Source organism: Salvia hispanica, chromosome 1 (genome assembly GCF_023119035.1).
Source record: "Salvia hispanica cultivar TCC Black 2014 chromosome 1, UniMelb_Shisp_WGS_1.0, whole genome shotgun sequence".
In the NCBI taxonomy this organism is placed as follows: Eukaryota; Viridiplantae; Streptophyta; class Magnoliopsida; order Lamiales; family Lamiaceae; genus Salvia; species Salvia hispanica.
This window is the reverse complement of record NC_062965.1, coordinates 16,238,701-16,260,492: the sequence shown is the minus strand read 5'-3', so window position 1 is coordinate 16,260,492 and position 21,792 is coordinate 16,238,701. Positions and strand designations below refer to the sequence as shown.

The following is a 21,792-nucleotide window of genomic DNA, read 5'->3' as shown; positions in this document are numbered from 1 at the left end:
TCGGGAAGTCGAGTTCCCCTTGGCGGGGACGTACAAGGAGTTCCACTTCTGGGAGTGTTTTTGTTGCTGAAGTGGCGGCGGCGGCGACGGCGACGGCGATGAGGAGTAGAGAGGGCGGGGCTCGTGTGTGGAAGCCCTTTTTAAAAAAAAACATGTACTTTTTTTTTAAATCTTTGTACTTTTTTTTTGAATGGAATGGATTAATTTTCCGGTATATGTGTCGTAAATTTAATTTCGTAATTTAATCGTAATTTTAATTCCGTAAATGTAGTATATTTTGAATTATTTTTATTGCGGCTGGCCTATGGCATTTGGCCTAAATGCGATGTGGCGAGGTAGATTTTTTAGAGTCTGCCGACGTGGCGAGGGGAGAGAATGGCTAGCTTATTCTTTGGCAGTATTGCTGGCCTATGTAGCATTGGAGATGCTTAGAGCATCTCCAATGTCGGCTAGCCATACCGGCTAGCCGATTCGCGTCGCTAGCCGGTCGGTGCCGAACCATTGCGCAGCCAGGCGAGAAAATCGGCGAGAAAAGCGGCGTGGGCTAGCCGATTAGTCTGTGCGCTGGCCCGATGCGCGGCCGCCATTGTGGCGTGCCAATCGCCGGCGATCGGCCAACGCTATTTTTTAATTTTTTTTTAAATTTTTGAAAAACTATATAATGTATTTTTTTTAATGTTTTTTTATGAATTTTTTTAATTATGTAATTTTTAAATAGGCACACGGATTCAAGGCATACTAACATTTTTTAAGTATTTTTTTTATTAAATTAGTGACGAGTAGAGTGGGGCGGTGGCTCGTGTGTGGAAGCCTGGATTTTTTTTTATTATGTAATTTTTTTGATTTTTAGTTAATGTACTTTTTTTTATTTAAATAAAATTAACGAATTTTTCCCGTATATGTGTCGTAAATTTAATTCCGTAATTTAATCGTAATTTTAATTCCGTAAATGTAGTATTTTTTGAATTATTTTTATTCGGCTGGCCTATGGCTGACCTAAATCTGATGTGGCAGATGGATTTTTAGTACTGCTAACATGACAGAGAGAGAGAGTGGCTGATCTATGGCTGGCCTATTTGCATTGGAGATGCTCTAAGGTGAGCCTAATTCTCCATTAACAATATTTCACATTAAAATATGTGCCGTAGTCTTTACTTTTATAAATCGGGGGGAGTATTTAAATTTGAAAACTACAACTAAAATACCTAAATTAAAACTACAATCTAATTAAATCCCATTTTCTCTGAACCTGCATTGCTAGTTGCTTCAAACTTCAAAGCCATTGAGTCCGTAAGATTCCACCCAATGGAGTAGATTTTTTCCATGAAAGTTGTGTGTGAAGATGATCACTTGAATCCAATTGTGACAAAATTGTGCATTTTCAATTGGATTGCAAGTTGGGGAATATAGTATTGTCTTCTTCAAATGGATAACCTTTAACTGTGACTCGTCAATGTCGGGGTGCTACTTTCTTCTGCCACGCATCCTCTTTAGCCCATCCCCATCCAAATCCCTACTTTGTCCTTCCTTCCTCAGTCCAATCTAACTCAAATCGTTGTAAATTTTCATTCTTGATTCACCTAAATTAAAGATTTCAATTTTAATTTCATACCTTTCTTCCTCGGTAGCTAATTCACAGTCATCAAATTTTCAATCGCTGTTTACTGTTTGCTTACTAATCAAAACCCTCACAAACCCTAATTCCAATTTTCCCCCAAATCAGAGCTTCACTGCATGGCATCACCACACAGCAATCGGAAGGAGAACGACCGCCCCGCCGCCGCCGTTCTCCACCAGCCGGCCTCCCCCCGCTTCCCTCCCGGGACCCCCACCTCCGGCGCCCAGCGCAAGGTCGCGATCGCCGTCGATCTCAGCGATGAGAGCGCCCACGCCGTGAAGTGGGCCGTCCAGAACTACCTCCGCCCCGGCGACGCCGTGATCCTCCTCCACGTGCGCCCCACCTCCGTCCTCTACGGTGCCGATTGGGGCGCCGTGGACGTCTCCGCCGACGCCGCCGACGACGAGAGGTCGCAGCAGAAGCTGGAGGACGATTTCGACAATTTCACCACGAGCAAAGCGGATGACCTGGCGCAGCCGCTGGTGGAGGCGGCGATTCCGTTCAAGATCCATATTGTGAAGGATCACGACATGAAGGAGAGGCTGTGCCTGGAGGTGGAGAGGCTGGGGCTTAGTGCTGTGATCATGGGGAGCAGGGGATTCGGGGCGTCGAGGAGGGGGAGTAAAGGGAGGCTGGGGAGTGTGAGTGATTACTGCGTGCATCACTGTGTGTGCCCAGTGGTTGTGGTGAGGTTTCCCGATGAGAGAGATGCGGATTCTGATGATGTAAATGGGGGTTCGGGGAAGGCGCTGGATACGGATATCTCGGCTCTGCAACCGGTGCCGGAGGAGGAGGAGCCGCTCTTTCTTGATGCTTCTGATCATAATGCAGGTGAAGTACAATCACTGAATCAGTTCACTTTTTGGATGCGATGAGGATTCGTTCTTTGTTTTATCTCGGGTTAGGACTTAGGACATAGGATTGCATCAACCTATGCAACTTTTTATTTATATACTGTGCATAGTGGAAGTCAAGCAATTAGAAGAAGCTAATTTCGTTTCAAGATTGAATATGATGCGACTTTGATATGTATAGTTGGCCGGGATGAGTATTCGTAATGGGAAAGTGGGAAAAGTTGCGAGTTGCATTTGAAGTAAGACCTTGATTTCTTAGAGTGAGGCTGAGAGTTAGTATTACCTGAGCTGAATAGAAGTTTAGATGGAGAAATCTCATAGGTGCCTAAGGTTATTAAGGCCTGTGAATCTTAGTAGAATCAAGTTCCCTGCTGATTGAAATAATGGACGTAAGCCGATGAGATTGTAGGATATTTGCAGACGTAAAATCAGAATGCCAATTTTATTTTTATCCTGGATATTGTGTTTGTGTCTGACCTCTTAATCTACTCATGGCACCAACAAAAGTATTGAATGGTGTTTATGTTTACTGTGTTAGTACTCCAACATTTCTGAAAATTATATAATGCGTGCGCTGGTTTACAGGCCGATAACCAAACAAGCATGTTTATGCGTAGAAGTTGATTTAGAAGAGTGATAACTACCTGTTTCAGATTTGAATTTTTTATCTCGTGTTCGTGTAACTTTTTAGAGGATGGCCACATTGGGCAAACAGTTGGGTTAAGCTTTTAAAGAAAAGAGTAGACTGATATTCATGTCTAGCTACAAAATAATGAGTCATCAGTAGATTTGCCAAGGAAATATGTCTTAGCACAAAAGGAGATATCTGTAAACTGCACACTCTAACTCTCTAAGGCTTTCTTGAACTAAATTTAGTTGAATGTAGCTATATAGTATTGGGTTCACTCTCTAATAGCTATTCATGACCTGAGTGAAGGCAATAATAATTGACTCATGTAGTGTTATCTGCTTTTATAATTTGGCTTGCTGTAGCGAAAAATATTTGGTAACAGCCATAAAAATGCATATTGAACTCAAGGTGGTGTTGTAGTTGTTGGAGAAACCAATATGTCTTAATAATGGAGTATAAAAAAACTATTTGAAGATTAGACTTCTTTTGGAGATTAGAATCCTGATACTATTGAGATTCTCCTAAAATGATAAAGCTTGAAATAAGCAAGAGCTGTCAAGACTTGGAGATTTGGTCTCAAAAGTTGATTGAAGTTGAACTATATTGTCTTTTGTACACAATCAGATTGAAGAGAAGGCATGTCGCTTTATTGTTATGACATGTTGAGTAATATACATGGTCAGAGTTATACCACAAGTAGTTAGATTTTGCTTATGAAATGATCTGATTCATTCCTGGTACTTCAGAACAAACTAATTTTAATCAGCAATAAATTATAAAAAATTGTCCAAATTTCCAAAACATTTTGAGTTAGAGATATATCAGGTAAACTGGCATAAACCATAGATGACATGATTGTGAATAGCCCAAAGAATCTAATATGTGCAATATATACATGCTTCGAATTGAATATTGAAGGGATTTTTCTACTAGATTATCTAGAAAACACCATATGTGATGATTGCTAATCTAATGCTTGTTCTTCGCTGCATGACAACATCATATCATGTTTTGTCAATTTATTGCCTGTCTCAATGAACCAACCAAGCCTTTCTGACCTTGTTCATATACTTTTAGTATAAATGCTTTAAGAGAAAAGTAAACGTTAACAATTGTTACTGATGTTTATGAGTGTTTTTAGAATTGATAAGTGGAGGGGTGATGAAGGCCTTTATTGCTTGACCGGAACCTAATGGGTAGGGAAGGGAAGGGAAATTGGCATGTAGTTTTAGTTATCGTGTTTTTCCATGGCTTTCTCAATCTTAGAGACTACTTTATGCTATGTTCCTCCCTCTATGAATGATTTAGTCCCGAGCTAAGTTCATTAGGTTTTGCACGATGCAGATGTGGAGAAGATCTCTTGAGCTGGTGATTGGAGAGGTCTTGTTTTCCTGAGACGGCGTTCATCATGGATACTTGTTTGTGTGAGAGAAGCTGAGTACTTCATTCGGCTTATCCTTTGGCTGCTGTATGTTGTTTCTGTGAAGGCTGAATGATCATCATTGTTGATGAGTTTCCTTCCTATGTTTTAGATACTGAGAATGGTCATGCTATCGATGTGATGTAAGCTATCTTCCCGACTTCTTCGCAGACACATCTTCCAGTTTCATATACTCATCTAATGGCGATCATACTGAAACCATCTATTTTCTCTATGTTATGTGCCTCATTCTGGTGTGTATTAGTGGATAATATATACTCCCTCCATCTGTCATTAGTAATCTCATTTGAATTTGGCAAGCGTTTTAAGAAATATAAAAGAAAGTGAGTGAAAAAAGAAAGTGGGACGTGAAATTCATTTTTATATAGTAGTTTTATAATAGGACGTGAGTGGAATGAGCTAGTGGGAAGTGAGGTGAATCTACCATTAATAGTAAAAGTGAACTGGGATTTCTAATGGTGGATGGACTAATATAGTAAATCGGGATTTCTAATGACGGACGGAGGGAATAATACTAATTTAACTATGTGGGATGTAAGTTGCTTGAGCTAAAACTGTTGTTGGCATGGTTTGGATGTTGTCTTTGGACAGAAGAATCTGGGACTGGAATCTTCACAAGCATAAACGTTAGTACTATTCAGTAGTAGATCAATTTGGACATCAGACCACAACCACGAGAAAATTTTAATTTAGAAAATTTAATAATCCATATTCATCAATCGTAACTGTACGGCTTAGTTATTTTTGACGCCGTACACATGTGCAGTCGGTATCATCCAACAGTTCTGGTTTTTCTAATCAAAATTTTAAAAAATACACTTATTTCATATTTCCCATTGTTCCAAATAATAGTCGTCTTTTTCTATTTTAGTTCATTGCATAAAATTAGTTCATTTTTAATTTTAACAAGTTCATTCTCTACTAACACCACTTCACTTACTTCCTTTTTCTAATTTTTGTTATAAATTATAAATTATGCATTAAAATTTGTACCGTCTTCAAAGTTTTTATTTTTTTTTTATGAAAAGTGAATACTAAAACAGTGAACAAAGGTGTTTTATTAATGTTTAAGCTTTTAAACCAGGCAGAATTGCGAATTAGAGACCGAGAATCATATGTATAGAGAAAATCACGGAAAAGATTAAATTGGATACTTATTAATTATGTACTAAAATAAATCGGGTTTAGTGACCCTAATTATATTATTTAAAGGTTTATAAGATGTTGGATCATATTGTGTTGTTAATAGAAGTAGTGCAAGTGTGCAACTTGTAAATTGTAGCATAATGGGGTGTTGTGTTAAGCACGTGAACGTGTCGGTGGCACTCTTATTTTACACTCTCCTTAATCCATAATTAAGATATAATACCAATAGTTTATAGTCTTTGGTATCCATTAATGACCCAAATTCCAATCTAACCTCAAATCTCTTAATCACATCCAGGGACGGCTAAGACAGCCATAGGCTCTTACACCAAGAATTCAACCTTAATAATCCAAATGTCAAACATATCCATCTTTCCTTCAAAATCAATTCAAATGTGACAGATGTAGGATGAGAAATCCATGTTTGTGTGAGGCTAGATTCATGCACATTCCCAGCTTCAATTGGCATTACATGATTGATTGATGTTGAAGCTTTAAGCATTCATCAATTTAGGACCGTTCAAACGCTTCTCCCTCTCCATTGGTTGATTCCACGTGGACTTTTGTTTCCTTTTTCGTCTCTATTGATAATCCTAGTGGAAGATTCCTATTTTATGCTACTTTGAAATTAAAAAGAATCAAGGACATGAATCGTGCCACCACACCATCAAAGATATTAGTTGTGATCTTGATACAATGTTCACACATTTTCCCATCCACAAGTATTTTGAAGTGCTTGTAATTAGGATTCTTGAACAATTAAGCATAACATTAATTAAAGTGATTAAATTAAGTACAATCTTGGTGGTTGCTCTAAACTATTACAACAAGTCACTGAGTCAATAATACACATGAAAAACATGGTTAATTAAGCCAAAGTTGTTGTCTTCATCTTGTGCTATCACCACATCCATGATCTCATCTTTTTGCCTTGGCGGAGGAAGTCGAGGAAGCCGAGGCGAAAGGGGGAGGCAAAGACAACGGCACAACTTGGTTTTCGCTATCACTGTCTTTATCATCTTCATCTTCATCCTCATCTTCGTCTCTCTGGCCATTGGCACAGGCCTCACAGACAGAGACCGTGGGGCCTAGCCTAGGGCCAGAGCCGGTCCATGGAGTCGGAGACTGGCAGGCGTGGCAGAGGAGAGTTCTCGTGTGCTTCGCCACAAGGAAGTTCGCGGTGTGAACCCTCAAATCGCAAGTCCAGCACAGGCTCGCTTCGTCGGATTCACAGTACATTCTTGCCACCTTGTTGCACAGCTCACATTTCTTCATTTCTTCTCTTTTTAAATCTCAAGATTGAAGAAATTGGCGTTGGAATTGGAGAAATGGAATGCAAGTTGCTGTCTGATTTTTTATTAGGCTACTTATATATGGAATGTGGTGTAGAAGCAAGTTGTCTTTTTTTTATTTTGTCTTTTTTCCTTCACTTTTTTGGGGCTGCGACATGTATTATTGGAATTTGAGATCAACTTAGTAGAAAGGTCACCAGAGCTTACTTTGCATTTGCAACTTACCAAAAAAATTTAGAGGGTTTATAAGGTAATCATGTGAAGAAATAAAGGACTATGGCCTATGGGGGTGTGCTAAGTTGTTTTTGCAGGTGACTTCTAAAAATATTTTTTTAATAGTTACTAAAGAACAAGGTGTTATGGCCGCGTGTAATGAAATAGTAAGAGATATTATACTTAATGCATGTGTAGTGGCGTATCCAGAATTTTTGATTTGGGGTACAACAAATAATACTATGAGTTTGAAAATTTGGACAATCTTTTTCATTTTCTTAAATACGAATACCTTGTATTGACGCGAATATAATGACTAAACAAGAAATCATATAGTTTTAAAATAGATTTTTTGAACGTAAAATATTGGAGGAAAGTTTCAATTATTTTTTATAGATAAATATTTTTTAGATGTGAAACTTGTCATCATAAAATTTAAGCAAATTGACAATTATTTTTTTTTAAATAATTTTTTTAATAAATATCTCATGTATATGATTATTACTACAAAATAGATAAAATAGTTTGAAAATAACTTTTTTTAAATTATTTGAGAATTGAGAATTTGATCAAGAGGAATATAAACTTATTGTTTCAATTGTTTTAGCAAACAGAAAAGATAATACATTTATTTTCCAATTTTTTTGTTAAAACTAAATAAAACAATAAATCTATAGTTTTAAAAAACAAAATAAAAAAGAAGAAGTAATAAACGGCTATGTATATAGAACTTTTAATTGCTTTAATAAAACAAAACATGAAAAGAAAAGTAGATAAATTGTTTTAACAAAACAAAAGAATTAAGATAAGTAATATACGTAATACTAAGTAGAATAGAATAAAACATGAAACGAGGGTAAAGAAATTAAAACAGCAGCGCGCAAGGACTCGAACTTTGAACCTCCATATATTAAAGTCTACATGGCCTCCTCCCATATAATTGTTTTAATTGCATGTATACTGATATATTAAAGTCTACATGGCCTCCTCCCATATAATTCATGAATATGATCAAGATGATTCAGGAATGATCAATGTAGTTTGGTATGAAAGCTAAATACAATTTAGTATTATTTTTTGTTACAATCAAGGAGGGAGAGGAGAGGAGGCGGCATGGTGCATATTAATTAGGAATTAATACGTATCAAAGATTTAATCTTCGTAGAGGGGAGAGGACATAAAGTGTGAGAGGCCTTATTCCTCTTCTCTCTATAGACATTAATTCTCAAGGATGAGAGAGATTGGTTTGTTAGAGAGAATGACAAAATTATTTTTATTTTTTCCTTCTTATTTCTAATCAAATACTCTATAAATAAATATACTGTTGAAATATAAAAAAATATTATTCTTAAATAAAATCCTTAAAATATAAATTTAAAAATACAATTAAATAGTAATATACGGATTATCAACTCAATCCATACATAAAAAAAATATTAGTACCCGACAGCAAGGTGCAAGGATGCATTGACGAGAAAAGAATTGGGGAGACAGATTATCAGCTCACAGTACGGTCGCGCGCAAGGGAGTGTTCGTCCGGAATGACGTATTGTTTGATATCCCGACACGTGTATTAAAATATCATAATATAACATGGCTATTGATAATAATTCAAATTGAAATTGACAATAATTGAGATCAAAGATATGTCGGAATTAAGTGCAAGAGACCATAATGAAGTCGCGCTAGTGTCGTTCCACGACTACGAGAGAGTGCAATTAGTGGGCCTTTTTGATGCGACTCCATTTTCAGTTTTGGGCCTACTTATTTAATAATTCCATTGTTTATACTCTTCCTTTTAGTCTTAGCTATGCTTTCACATATTTTATGAACTTCAACCCTATGTAATAATTCAAGTAGCATAACAAAAAATATGAAAAAAAAAACGGTTGCGTTTTCTAATTGGGGACTATGCGACCCATGCTTTATCTTCAAGAAAGCATATTGTTTGGTGATAAAACTATAATATCCAACTTTCTTCGAGATGTGTGTGGTTGAAATGTCCCATTCCATGCAAGTATGCAACAATCAATTTCAGGGTCATTCAATTAACATGTTTATTTATGATTAATGATTAGAGGTGATGTATATTCTTCTCTCTTATTTGGTTATCTTATATCAAAAGCTTGGCTAGTGATAACATATTTTAGCTGGTCTTCACTGTGACAAGATTACCTTGTATCTCACGATTGTTTATCTACTGTTATCTTGTCTAACAAACCGAATATCACTTTCGTCGTCAAAATGTATGTTATTATATACGTGAAAACACTAATGGTGCCCCACTTAAGATTACACGTTTTTCTTTTTAGTTTGTCCCAACTAACATGACACATTTCCTTTTTTGGAAACTTTCTCTCCAATTAATACACCCAACTACTTTTTCTCACTCATATTAAAATATAAAATATTCATCTTTCTTTCTTTCTCTATTTTAATACTTACACTCACATTTTTTCATTCCAATTAAACATTTTAACCAATAACTCCTAAAACTCTGTGCCGGTCAAGAAATGTGTCATCTTAGCCGGGACGGAGGGAGTACTACTTAATCGTAAGTTAATACTTACGTAAGTAGAAGATAAAGCATGTGATACATTTTTTCCGTCAATCAATACGTCGAATGTTCGAGTCAACTTAATTGATATTTCTTGTCATCAATCAAAATAAATTCCCAACTAATTAAGATGTTAGGCTGATTATTGGGTTGGATCAGTCCAATCAAATTCTGAGTGGATCTAGTTTTTTACTAAATTCTTCTGGCCCAAAATTGATCATGTTGTTTCTTGTAATTTCAGAAGAATGTTGTTTCTTTTCTTATCTATAAAACGATAGCAATGAATCATCCGAACCAATAACTAAATTGAACACCAATGTTTGGATAAGTACACAAAAAATATTCAATAATTCGAAGTACAATAATTGGAACCCTAATTTCTCCTTTTATTTTTTACACGAATCTATCCTCCTAATATATGACCAATCAGGCAAATAATCGGAGACTATCATGTTACTCCACACTTAATGGTGCAAAAAATATTCAGATTATTTGAGTCTTCTTCTCCAAAATTATTATTCACTTCACTATACATCAGTGACGAATTCAAAAATTGAAACTCGTGAGTTCGGACACAGACTTAAAGCTAAACAATGTGTTGCTCGAGAATCCCAAAAGAGTGAAGATGCAACATCAAATTAAAGACCAAGAAAAGGGGAAGATGAAAGAGAGAAAAAGAGTGAAGAATCTGCAGAAAAAAGGAGTGGATTGGAGCCTTGTAACTGAAGCCTTACGACACGAAATGAAACAGACTGCTAAACCTCATTTTCCAGCTCCTTTATATCAACCTCTCCAAAGAATACGATGCATTTTGTATTTTAACTCGATTGCTTAATAACGCTTTATTCACCTTTTCAAATTTGAGATGAGTGAGAATCTTTAACTAAAGCAGGTCATAAAAGTGGATTATGTCTCTTTTTTTCTTTAACCTTATTCTGGTAATAAAGAGTTGTTCTTTAACTGTCTGGAATTTATCAGATATTTTGAAAAAAGGAAAAGAGAAAAGTAGGCTAACAAGAAGAATCAATACCCACAGCTAATGTAAGTATTAACAAACTAAAGCTGTTCAAAAGAGGATGAAAACTAGGTATATTTCCTATTTATCCTATTTAACTACAACCATTTGGCTTTTACTATCTGCAAAAATATATGGTAAAGGTTTATCTTTGTTCATCATTCGGGATGTTTACCAAAAAATGTCCCGTCATTTAAGTACTTCTTTCGTCCACCATTAAATGTCTCATTTTTTTATTTTTTTTTGTTTGTTCGCCATAAATGTCCAATATCACATTCTACTAATTTATTTCATCATATTTATTATAAAACTAATATACAAAAATAGGGTACACATTCACTAAGTTTTCTATCCACTTTCTTTTACAAAGTTAAACAATTTCTTAAAATCTGAATCGGACAAAGAAGGAACATTTATTTTTGGACGAAGGGAGTATTACCATTTAATATCAATTGTTTCATTTTGGGGAATAGAATGTCCTATAAAAAATTTCTAGTGATCAGTATATTGACGTGATTACACGTTGATTATCTAAAGTTACACATTATCTAAAATTACACACTGACTACTCAATGGACATGTAATTTCGGCTGCAACGTTGATATTTCGATCGCAAATTTTTTTGCAAGACATTGTAATCCCAAAAAATGAAACGACTGATACTAAATGATAATTACTTCAATATCGAAATTATATTTTCAGGTAAACGTTCTAAAATGATGAGACAGAATCGACCCTTTATCCAAAAAATCTCAAGCCGTTTATCTATTTACATATTTTCTTGCTTGCTCTTGTCACAAGACTTCCCTTTAATTTTCCCTCCAACAACCACCCAAACAAAAGTAGCATTTCCTCTATATATATGCATCCTTTTTCATTTGCAGTTTGTAAAAAGAAGAGGAAAATAAACTCATGCAACTATCTATGAAATAGAGATGGCATCATCAACTGAACTCAGTCTTAACACTGAAGCTCTGGTGGAAAAAACACAGAAGCTGGAAGAATTCGTAGCTTGTTTGGAGGAAGAAAAGCTCAAGATTGAGGCTTTCAAGCGTGAGCTTCCACTTTGCATGCAACTTCTCACAAACGGTAATTTCTTGAAACACACTTGTGGTATTATTAGAGGCTACAGGCGTTGGATTAGTTAATTGATGAATGGTTGGATCAGCCACGGAGGCGTCGAGGCAGGAGCTGCAGGCGCAGAGGATGAAGCAACTCTCTGCGGATAAATCGAACTGGATGGCGTCTGCGACGCTGTGGAGCGATCAAGTTGAGGGACGAAGAATTCCGTCCCCGGAGTTAGGTCTTGCGCCGCCTGATAACAAGGAGAAGAGAAAGGCGAGGAGGTGTTGGTCGCCGCACTTGCACAAGCGTTTCCTACATGCGTTGCACATGCTCGGTGGTTCACAACGTTAGTATATATCGTCACATTTAAGCTGTCCATATTTCTTTTTTAATTTGCTAATTAAAATTGTCATCTTTCTATATTTAAAATAAAATTTGCATTTACTCATTCAAGAAAATGATATCTTGAATGAGACTGAGTAAATAAACTCGAGCAATTTGATTGTTACTAATTGATTATCTATTTTGGATGGATGTAGTGGCAACTCCCAAACAAATCACGCAATTAATGAAGGTTGAGGGATTAACTAGTGATGAAGTTAAAAGCCATTTGCAGGTACTTTGTCTCTTTCTCTCTTACCTAATTGATTGTACACACAATCACGTTAAGATTTTAATTTAAAAGCAATTACAATTTTTTGTGTACACAGAAGTACAGACTGCACGCAGGAATCCAGGCTCCAAGCCCAATGGTGGTCGTAGGTAACATATGGGTCCCACCAGAGTATGCAGCCTACGGCGGAGCACCGCCGACCGCCTTCTATGAACGTAGAATTCTACCACCACCTTAATAATGAGACGTACATTACCGTATAGTTCAGACCCTTATTTATTTTATTTTGAGAAATGAGTATTGTTAATGACCATTTAGTTGCTAGGATTTGTGTTCGCGTATCAAAGATTTTCTTAATAAGTTACCTTTAAGTTTGACTCTATTGGGTGGGTTATTATCAGATCGACCTGCATAATATGCTAGCCGTTATGACTTGTGAGTAAATGGCAAGTGAAATTTTTTAGCCCACTTGGTAACTCATGGCCCATTTAAAAGGATAAACTCAAGATCGGCTAATCATTCCTATTGGATTATACTAGTGCTTCAAGCCCAATCTGAGCTGATTTAATAAATCTTTGTGTATATCATTAACTTAACTTCACCTAACCAGGCTACCACTATCATAAGTCCATAATAATTTTGAAAGTCCAGTCATAACACGTGAACATACGTCGAATTTGTCTCATAAAATAAATTCTTATAAGCGAGTGGGCCAAGCCAAGAAGTCTTGCAACACTTGACAAATTCTTTTATTAAAAAAGTGCGCCATACACCAAAATTTTCCATCCTTTCCAAATTAGTTTAATAAAATAATGCACAATCTACCAAGTTTTTCAACCCTTTCCACTAAAGTTAAAATTTTCAAATTTGTGTGTTCATTCCTCTTCTTTTGTCTTCATGCACATATATTTTGACCAAAAGTACTAATAACGCGTCTATCATAATTGTTTTTCCAAGTGGGGCGAGGTTGCCATAGACTTTCGTCTCATAGTTGTGTAACAGCGATCATCATGCTTGATCCATCTTTTTCTAGTCCAAAAATCAATGATAAATTCACAAAAAGCTAATAATTTATTCCACATGTTGGGCCTAGAGATACTCGCGAAACATGTATAGAAGCAATCTTCCAATGGGAATACTAAATCCTAGGTAATTCGGGATAATCCACTCGAATATTATAAATAACAGTTAAGGTTTCACCCTTAAAAGTCAAAAAAGTGTGTAAATCCAAGTTTTCTTAACAATATTATACTCTCTATCTCCGTTAATAAAAGTCTCATTTTTCCTTTTCATTCTTCCGCTAATAATATCTCATTTTACTTTTATTATAGTAAATCATAAGGAGACCACAATGCTACTTCTGTAGTCAACAATAATTTATACTCCTATCCCAAAATATTGAGTCTTATTTTATCATTTTCGACTATTTATCAATAGGAGTGCAATGTTTCACTAACTTTTTAAACTTCCAATTCTTAAAACTAGTCTAGAAAAGAGTAGAACTATGTATGGCAACCATACTCAACCTACGGAAGTGGAGAGTTTGGACAATGAAGGAGAGGTCGAGAGGGACATGGAGCCGTCCGAGGACAACACGACTGAGGGTGGTGGAGATACACCACCGTCAGGGAACTTCTCTCTTTTTCACAATCAATCAATAAGAAAGAACCATTTAGTTTATCGCTTTCTCTCGTTGTTTTTACCGCAATATTCTCAAAGCCTAAACTGTCTAACGGGAAAATCCGCGCGCATACGAGTAGATCGTATCATACTCCTACTAGTGAACGGACTGCATAGCAATATCTATGGGTTTTATTCAGTGTTTTAAAAACCGGACCGGACCGGCCAGTTCGATTGGTCGGACCGCGAACCGGCAGCTGGTCCGGTCCGGTTCGGCCCCTAAAACCGTTGGCATGTTGAGCCGCCCTGAACCGCCGGAACCGGCCGGTCGGACCGGTTGAATCGGAAACCGGAAACCGGTTTTTATATTTAAAAGCTTGTTTAAAATATGAGACTAGAGGGAATTGAACCCTAGACCTCTAGGTAAGAAACTAACACCTCTACCACTGCACCACATGGTCTTGAATGAAATACTGTGAGCATTAATTATTGTTATATATTAACTTCATAATTTTTTGTCCACACAAATTAATAATTTGTGTTTAGTTTTATACTTTAAAATAATTTTTAGTTATGATATGTTTAATTTTAATTATAAGCCACTAAATTTTATTTTTATTGATGTAATATGGAGTATATATTATTAATATAGTTTATTACTCCATATTTACTAATAATTCAAGTTTAATTTTAGGTAATAACTAATAATACTATTATAGTATATATTTATCCAAATTAACTAAAAATTGATATTTAGTTTTATATATTGTTATAATATTATTTCACCATATAAATGTTTTGAGATAATATGAATTTTATCTATTTATTATATGTAAAATAGGTAATTTTTTTGGCTACATTAATTAAAAATTTATATATTTAATAAATATTTAAATTTTACCATTCACTTACTTTAAATACTCTTAATATTTAATTTACTTAAAATGTTTAATATATGTTTTTGTTATATGTTAATATTAATTGTAATATATTACTCACTAGATTTAATATATTTTGTAAGAGCAAATTTAATTTTATATTTGTAATGTAAAACGGTTCGACCAGTGATTGAACCGGTCGGACTGGTTGAACCGTGAACCAGTAGCCTCACCGGTTCACCGGCCGATCCGATTTTTAAAACATTGGTTTTATTTTACAAGAAAGTTCGCTTTATCATTTAAGTATCATGGTAGTAATTTATTTCAAATTGTAATTTTTCTACACAAATTACAATGGATAAACTAATGATGTCCTAAAAAAATAAACTCAGTAGTCTTTTGGTGACTCTTATAAAGTTAGTTGTTACCATTTCTCCTTTGCCTATTGGTTCCTCCTGTTGGCCCACAAATACATAAAATCAGCGTATCATACAGTCCAAAGCCAGTCATCGCACAATCCTTATTTTATGTTTGAGATAATGATCTTCGCCGACGACTTTGACAGACCTCATTTTCCACACACAACCACCCTCTCATTATAATAAATAAACAATACAATATAAAAGCATGTAACTAACTAATTACTAATAAAACCATCAAATTGCATTACCGTTCTTAATTTCCCTCTTCCTAAACAATGAATATTCCGATAATCAAACTCTTTCTCCACCAATTCACAGCCTTAATACTTCTTTTTCTTCCTCTTCTATGTAAATCGCTAGACACAGACACGATTTCACCCGGTGTAGTAATCCGAGATCCCGACTCCATCATCTCCCAAAAGCGCGTTTTCAAACTTGGCTTCTTCAGCCCCGCCAACACCACCACTCGCTACCTCGGCGTCTACTACGTCGTCTCCGAGGAAGCGGTGGTGTGGGTCGCCAACCGCGGCCGACCCCTCAACGCTCCCTCCGGCGCCGTCGCAACGATATCCGAAACCGGAAATCTAGTCCTCCTTGACTCAAAAAATGAGACCATCTGGTCAACTAATATTACAGCAGGGAACACCACACTTCAGCTATTGGACACTGGGAACCTCGTGCTTCGCGAAAACGCGACAGGGGACGTGCTCTGGGAGTCCTTCTCGGAGCCCTCGAGCGTCTTCCTCCCGACGATGAGGATCATCGACAACGTGGACACAGGGAAGAAGGTCGTCGTCTCGTCCTGGAAAAACGCCTCCAGTCCAGAAACAGGGGCTTTCGCGTCTGGACTGGAGGCGCTGAATATCCCGCAGATGTTCACGTGGAACAACGGCCGGCCTTACTGGAGGAGCGGGCCGTGGAACGGCCTGATCCTGATCGGGGTGCAGGACATGTACTCGCCGTACCTGGATGGGTTCAGCGTGGTGGATGATCACGCCGGTAGCTTCTACTTCACCGCGCCTCAGGCGGACTTCTTGATGAAAATCGACCTGAACTCTTCCGGGAGTTTGCTGCAGAAGCTGTGGAATGTTGATAAGAAGAGCTGGGATATTACTTGGCAAGCGCCTTCCAATGAGTGTGATGTTTACGGGACTTGTGGGCCGTTCGGGAGCTGTGATAGTCGGGCTACGAGCATGTGCTCTTGTTTGAGAGGGTTCGAGCCGGTTAATAGTGATGAATGGGGTAATGGGAATTGGAGTAATGGATGCAAGAGGGTGAATCAGCTGCAGTGTGATGCAGGGGAGCCTAATGGGGATGGATTTCTTAGGCTACCGTTTATGAAGGTTCCGGATTTCGCGGAACAGTTCACTCCTAGACAGGAGGATGAGTGCCGGAGCAGGTGTTTGGGGAACTGTTCTTGCATAGCTTACGCTTATGATGCAAAGATCGGATGTATGTTCTGGAGCGATACTTTGATTGATGTTCAGCAGTTCCCTAATGTTGGTGTTGATCTTTACATTCGTCTCTCGCCTTCTGATTTCGGTATTTTTCAAACTATACTTTTCGTAGCGTATTTCTTGTAATGTGAGTATTGGATTTAGTCATTTTAGTCTATGTTTATTGTAGCTAAGGAGAAGGATAAGAAGGTGTATATCATTATTCCGGTGGTGGTTGGTTTCGTGTGCATATCGGCTATGATCTTCGTCGCTTGGTGTTGGATGATGAAGAGAAAAGGTACTGAGTTTGGTTTTTTCTTTACAATTGTAGGTGACTAATGAATCCATCTTGTGAAATTAGGACATAAGCCAGAACAGAAAAAGGTGTTCCAAGCAGAGCAAACATTTCCATCAGACTCAACTGCAATAGTACTGAAGCAGGAATCAGAGGTGGACAGTATTGAGGAGTTGCCGTTGTTTAGTTTTGAGACAGTTGCGAATGCAACGGATCAGTTTAACGAAGACAATCTTCTCGGGAAGGGCGGTTTTGGTCCTGTTTATAAGGTACAAACAAACTTCTCCATCTCTTGCATGGGTTGTTTGTTGTTGGAGCTAACACTAGCTGTTTTTTTAATCTCATCAAGGGAAATTTGGGTGGTGGGAAAGAAATAGCGGTGAAGAGGCTATCGGCCGCATCTGGACAAGGGGCTCAAGAGTTCAAGAATGAAGTGATCGTGATTTCCAAACTCCAGCACAGGAATCTCGTCAGGTTGCTGGGATATTGCGTGGAGAAAGAAGAGAAGATGTTGATCTACGAGTACATGCCAAACAAGAGCTTGGACTTTTGCCTCTTTGGTACGCTATCAATCACAAGCTAGATCTTTAGTTGTTACAGATCATGAACTCAACTCAGTCTTTTAAGATGACTTCTCACGTGTTGGTCTGTAATGCTACATTAGTTTTAAGTCTTATAGATTGTAATTGTGTTTGTGTAGACGATAACAATCCATCGAAGAAGGTTCTAGATTGGAGGAAGCGTTTGAATATCATCGAGGGCATTGGCCGAGGCCTACTCTATCTCCACAGGGACTCCAGACTGAAGATAATTCACCGAGACCTCAAGCCAAGCAACGTACTTCTGGATGAGGACTGGAACCCCAAAATCTCCGATTTTGGCATGGCGAGAATCTTCGGAGGCGACCAAGAGCACGACAATACTGCCAGAGTCGTAGGGACTTAGTAAGTGCAACCTTCAGATCTTCAGTTCAGACATAACCTATTGCATCACGTTGAAATTATATCGATTTTTTTACAGCGGATATATGGCGCCAGAATACGCGATGGAAGGCAGATTCTCGGAAAAATCAGACGTATACAGCTTCGGAGTACTAATGCTAGAGATACTAAAAGGGAAGAAAAACGCACACTTTTACAATCACGAGTGGTCCCTTGGCCTTATTGGATGTGTAAGAACTCACTCAAAATGTACCACTTTCTTTCATAAAAATGAATGATTCAGTTCATGCTTGCACATTTCAGGCATGGAGGCTGTGGAGCGAAGGCGACGGTTTGGCTTTCACGGACGAAGGGATAGCTAGCTCGGATTCGAAGGGAGAGATGGAGAGATGCATTCACATTGCGTTGTTGTGTGTGCAAGAATTTCCGAAAGATAGGCCGACGATTCAGACGGTTTTGTCGATGCTGAGCCGGGAAATAGTGGACCTGGCGGCGCCGGAGCAGCCGATGTTTGCTGAGAAGTGGAACGGCTTGCCGGTGGGGACGACGGTGGCGGCGGGAGAATTCGGACACTCGGTTAATGAGCTCACTATTACTGCCATCGATGGCCGGTGAAATGAGGCGTTATAATTTTACATGTTGCTTGTTTTATTTTTAACATGCGTCAATGCTCTGTTTTTAACTTTGATTTTTTTTCTTTCTAAATAATGAATTTCAGATGTGTTAGTGGGGAAATGATGGCTCCAGCCACCATATGACCAAATCGAGCATGGACCCACGTGGTTATATCTAACAAAAAATCAATGAGACAGTGACATAAGAAATTGCTATTTTAGGAGTGGTGGTCCCCGTTCTTATTTTAGGAGTTGTGTCCCCATTTTAATTATCATGCGGGTGTTTTAGTTAATGGGGCAATGAAAGGTCATATTTACTCATTTTGATTAATTTTTTATTAATTTTTTTGAATCTGTTATTTTTTATATTTTTTAAAATTCGTGTCTACATAAAATGTGATTTCTATTGTACGAAGGAAGCTCTGTTTATTAAATTTTGTCCGTAATTAGTACTCCATTTGGAAAAATATAAGATTAATGAAATGCATACCTAATGTTGGAAGTTGGCGATTAAATAACTTTGTCCAAGTGAATATTTGTTATAATTGAGGCCTAGCAAATTCAATCGTTTAAACACCAATATCATAATGGCCAAAAAGGAATTTTTTTTCCAGTAATATAAACTTGGAGCCTGACACTATGCACCCACTCAATCTTAATAACATAGTAATTTACTTTGTTTGGTTAACAAAAAAATGAAAAATTAATATGGGCGAACGACGGGGATTGAACCCGCGCGTGGTGGATTCACAATCCACTGCCTTAATCCACTTGGCTACATCCGCCCCTTAAAAGAGAGATAAATAAGGATGACAGAGAATATTTATGCACGGAAAAACTACTTAGCAAATTTAATACTCCCTCCGTCCCTGAAAATTTGTTACTTATTTCCATTTTCGTCCGTCCCTAAAAATTTATCACTTTTCATTTTTACTATTTTTGGTAGTGGAATCTATGTTCCACTAACTCATTTCTAATCATATTTTATTATAAAACTAATACATAAAAGTAAGACCCACATGCCACTAACTTTTTTAACCCACATGCACTAACTTTTTTAATCCACTTTTTATTACATTTTTTAAAATTCATGTCAGGTTAAATGGTGTCAAATTATGAGGACGGGTGGAATACTATTTCATTCTTTGAATAATTTTTTAACTTTTTGAGAGTTTGAAAGTTTCAAATTTAATGTTCAACATTTTAGTTGCTCATCCACTGACAAAATCGGATGTGTAGACTAGTCTACAACTATAATTTGAAATATATACCCACTTTTTTTATTCTTCCATATATGACTACATGTCAAATCAAATTGTTAACTACTGGTACATATTTTGAATTGTAGTTGTAGCCTAACCCATGAGCATCTCCAATGCCGGACGTCCTGGCGGGCGTCAGACCGGCGTCCCCGACGTCCGTCATTATGCGAGGAGGGGATGGACGCGGGGACACGGCAGAACCGTGGCATTCTCGGGACGTCCGTCGTGACGGCGGGCGGATGTCCGTTATTGCAGCATCCCGACGGACGTTCGGCGCGAACGTCCCGTTCCGATTTTTGAATTTTTTTTACAAACTTTATATATACGGCTCGTCGAACTTCATTTCATTCGCACCACTTATGTTAACAAGTTTCTCTCTATCTCTCTCTACGTTTCTTTTATGGCAAGTGGTAGTGGAAGTGGCAGTGGCAGTGGAAGTGGTAGTGGTAGTGGTACGGGTGGTAACGGTGCTGTTGACTGATGCCAGATTGTTAGGGATGAGTTGCGGGCATTTACGTCTAGGGAGATCAATCGGGCATTACAAGCGGCCATGCAGCAGCAGCAACAGCCGGCGGTACCTCGATCCATCCGTCGTCGAACTACAATACCTCAGGACCGCATCGCTGCACACCATAGATTGTACGCGGACTACTTTGCTTCGGAGCCGCGGTTTGGGGACAACTTATTCTGCCGGCGTTTTAGGATGAGTCGTCCACTGTTTCTTCGTATTGTTGGCGCTTCAGAGCGTCGATACGAATATTTCAGGATGCGAGAGGATGCGGTTAGTAAACTCGGCCACACGCCCATTCAGAAGTGCACTGCCCCAATCAGGCAGCTGGCATACGGAGGTGCGGCCGACATATTCGACGAGTACTGTGACATCCCTAACCCGAAACATGCATCATTTTGCATAATGACATATTTTTATTTTATCTTTGCGTGAATATATTATTAGTTGTATAATAAATATTGATTATATGTATAAGTTGAAAAAGACTAACTTAGTTGATTTGTATTCATATAATATATATTTTTCCTTAATCATATAGTAGTAAATATTATAACTGTGTGTGCATGTGTGTCTTTGTGTACACGTGTAATAAATTGAATGTGTGCATGGCAATATTTGTATGCATGTAAGAGCATCCGCAACGCTGCCTCATTGCGGACTCGATCTCGTCTCGACGAGACGAGACGGCATCGAGACATCGTTGCGGCTCCCGTCTCGTCTCGACGAGACGAGATATCTCGACGCCCGACGCGTCCCGGCGAGGCAAGTCTCGAGCTCGCGAGACACGCGCCCGGCGCCACGTGGCGCGCGCGGGCTGCTGGCGTGACGCCCACTCGCCGACCCGCGAGTGGGCGTCGGATTTATGACGTCATAATTCAATTTTTTTTTTAAATCAGATTTTTCAAAAAAAAAAATTAAAATAAAAAACGGTAATATTACCGTTGAACGGTAATATTTTTAATTTTTTTTTTATTTTTTTATTTTATATATTCTATATATACTCTTCTCCATTCTCCATTTTACACACAAACACACATTTATTCTCTCATCTCTCTTTCTTTCCTCTCCAATCACTTCTATAAAATCATTCCTTTATTTTTTTCTTCTCCCAAATTTAATCAATTATGGATCCATTTGAGCAAATGCGTCGAATAATGGAAGAATCGCTAGAAGAAGATCGACGTAGGGAGGAGGAAGCCGCCGCGCCTCCTAGGCAACGCCGGACATACATCCACCGTAACTGGGAGGAAGCCGCCGCAAGGTTGGAACGTGATTACTTCAGTCCGAACCCGGTGTGGGGAGATATCTACTTCCGTCGCGAATACATTGGCGGCACGGGAAGAGTTCTTCGTGAGAAGGGTTCGACGC

At 37.9% G+C, this 21,792-nt stretch overlaps 4 protein-coding genes across 4 annotated transcripts; 3 read left to right on the top strand and 1 right to left on the bottom strand.

Moving 5' to 3' along the window:
* Positions 1 to 1,378: 1,378 nt before the first annotated feature.
* Positions 1,379 to 4,758, top strand: LOC125220964 (universal stress protein PHOS32-like). The gene is made up of 2 exons (XM_048123091.1): positions 1,379 to 2,449; positions 4,448 to 4,758. The coding sequence occupies exons 1-2, from the start codon at positions 1,735 to 1,737 to the stop codon at positions 4,465 to 4,467; spliced, it is 735 nt and encodes a 244-aa protein (XP_047979048.1). The 5' UTR covers positions 1,379 to 1,734; the 3' UTR covers positions 4,468 to 4,758.
* Positions 4,759 to 6,438: 1,680 nt separating this feature from the next.
* LOC125220970 (B-box zinc finger protein 32-like) lies at positions 6,439 to 7,154 on the bottom strand. Its single transcript, XM_048123099.1, has one exon. The coding sequence runs from the start codon at positions 6,963 to 6,965 to the stop codon at positions 6,609 to 6,611; it is 357 nt and encodes a 118-aa protein (XP_047979056.1). The 5' UTR covers positions 6,966 to 7,154; the 3' UTR covers positions 6,439 to 6,608.
* A 4,441-nt stretch (positions 7,155 to 11,595) lies between these two features.
* LOC125202352 (myb family transcription factor EFM-like) lies at positions 11,596 to 12,827 on the top strand. Its single transcript, XM_048100732.1, has 4 exons — positions 11,596 to 11,856; positions 11,936 to 12,178; positions 12,372 to 12,448; positions 12,543 to 12,827. The coding sequence occupies exons 1-4, from the start codon at positions 11,703 to 11,705 to the stop codon at positions 12,681 to 12,683; spliced, it is 615 nt and encodes a 204-aa protein (XP_047956689.1). The 5' UTR covers positions 11,596 to 11,702; the 3' UTR covers positions 12,684 to 12,827.
* Positions 12,828 to 15,599: 2,772 nt separating this feature from the next.
* LOC125221027 (G-type lectin S-receptor-like serine/threonine-protein kinase At1g11300) lies at positions 15,600 to 19,003 on the top strand. The gene is made up of 7 exons (XM_048123153.1): positions 15,600 to 16,907; positions 16,992 to 17,099; positions 17,163 to 17,365; positions 17,446 to 17,656; positions 17,797 to 18,040; positions 18,117 to 18,267; positions 18,341 to 19,003. Exons 1-7 carry the CDS (start codon positions 15,641 to 15,643, stop codon positions 18,650 to 18,652), a joined length of 2,496 nt encoding a protein of 831 aa, XP_047979110.1. The 5' UTR covers positions 15,600 to 15,640; the 3' UTR covers positions 18,653 to 19,003.
* The last annotated feature ends 2,789 nt before the right edge of the window (positions 19,004 to 21,792 follow it).

Coding starts and splice junctions, on each gene's coding strand:
- LOC125220970 (XM_048123099.1), bottom strand. CDS start 6,965: ATGAAGAAATGTGAGCTGTGCAACAAGGTGGCAAGAATGTACTGTGAA.
- LOC125221027 (XM_048123153.1), top strand. CDS start 15,641: ATGAATATTCCGATAATCAAACTCTTTCTCCACCAATTCACAGCCTTA. Junction 16,908..16,991: donor TCTCTCGCCTTCTGATTTCG/GTATTTTTCAAA, acceptor TGTTTATTGTAG/CTAAGGAGAAGGATAAGAAG. Junction 17,366..17,445: donor GTTTTGGTCCTGTTTATAAG/GTACAAACAAAC, acceptor AATCTCATCAAG/GGAAATTTGGGTGGTGGGAA.
- LOC125202352 (XM_048100732.1), top strand. CDS start 11,703: ATGGCATCATCAACTGAACTCAGTCTTAACACTGAAGCTCTGGTGGAA. Junction 12,179..12,371: donor CATGCTCGGTGGTTCACAAC/GTTAGTATATAT, acceptor GGATGGATGTAG/TGGCAACTCCCAAACAAATC. Junction 12,449..12,542: donor AAGTTAAAAGCCATTTGCAG/GTACTTTGTCTC, acceptor TTGTGTACACAG/AAGTACAGACTGCACGCAGG.
- LOC125220964 (XM_048123091.1), top strand. CDS start 1,735: ATGGCATCACCACACAGCAATCGGAAGGAGAACGACCGCCCCGCCGCC. Junction 2,450..4,447: donor TGCTTCTGATCATAATGCAG/GTGAAGTACAAT, acceptor TGCACGATGCAG/ATGTGGAGAAGATCTCTTGA.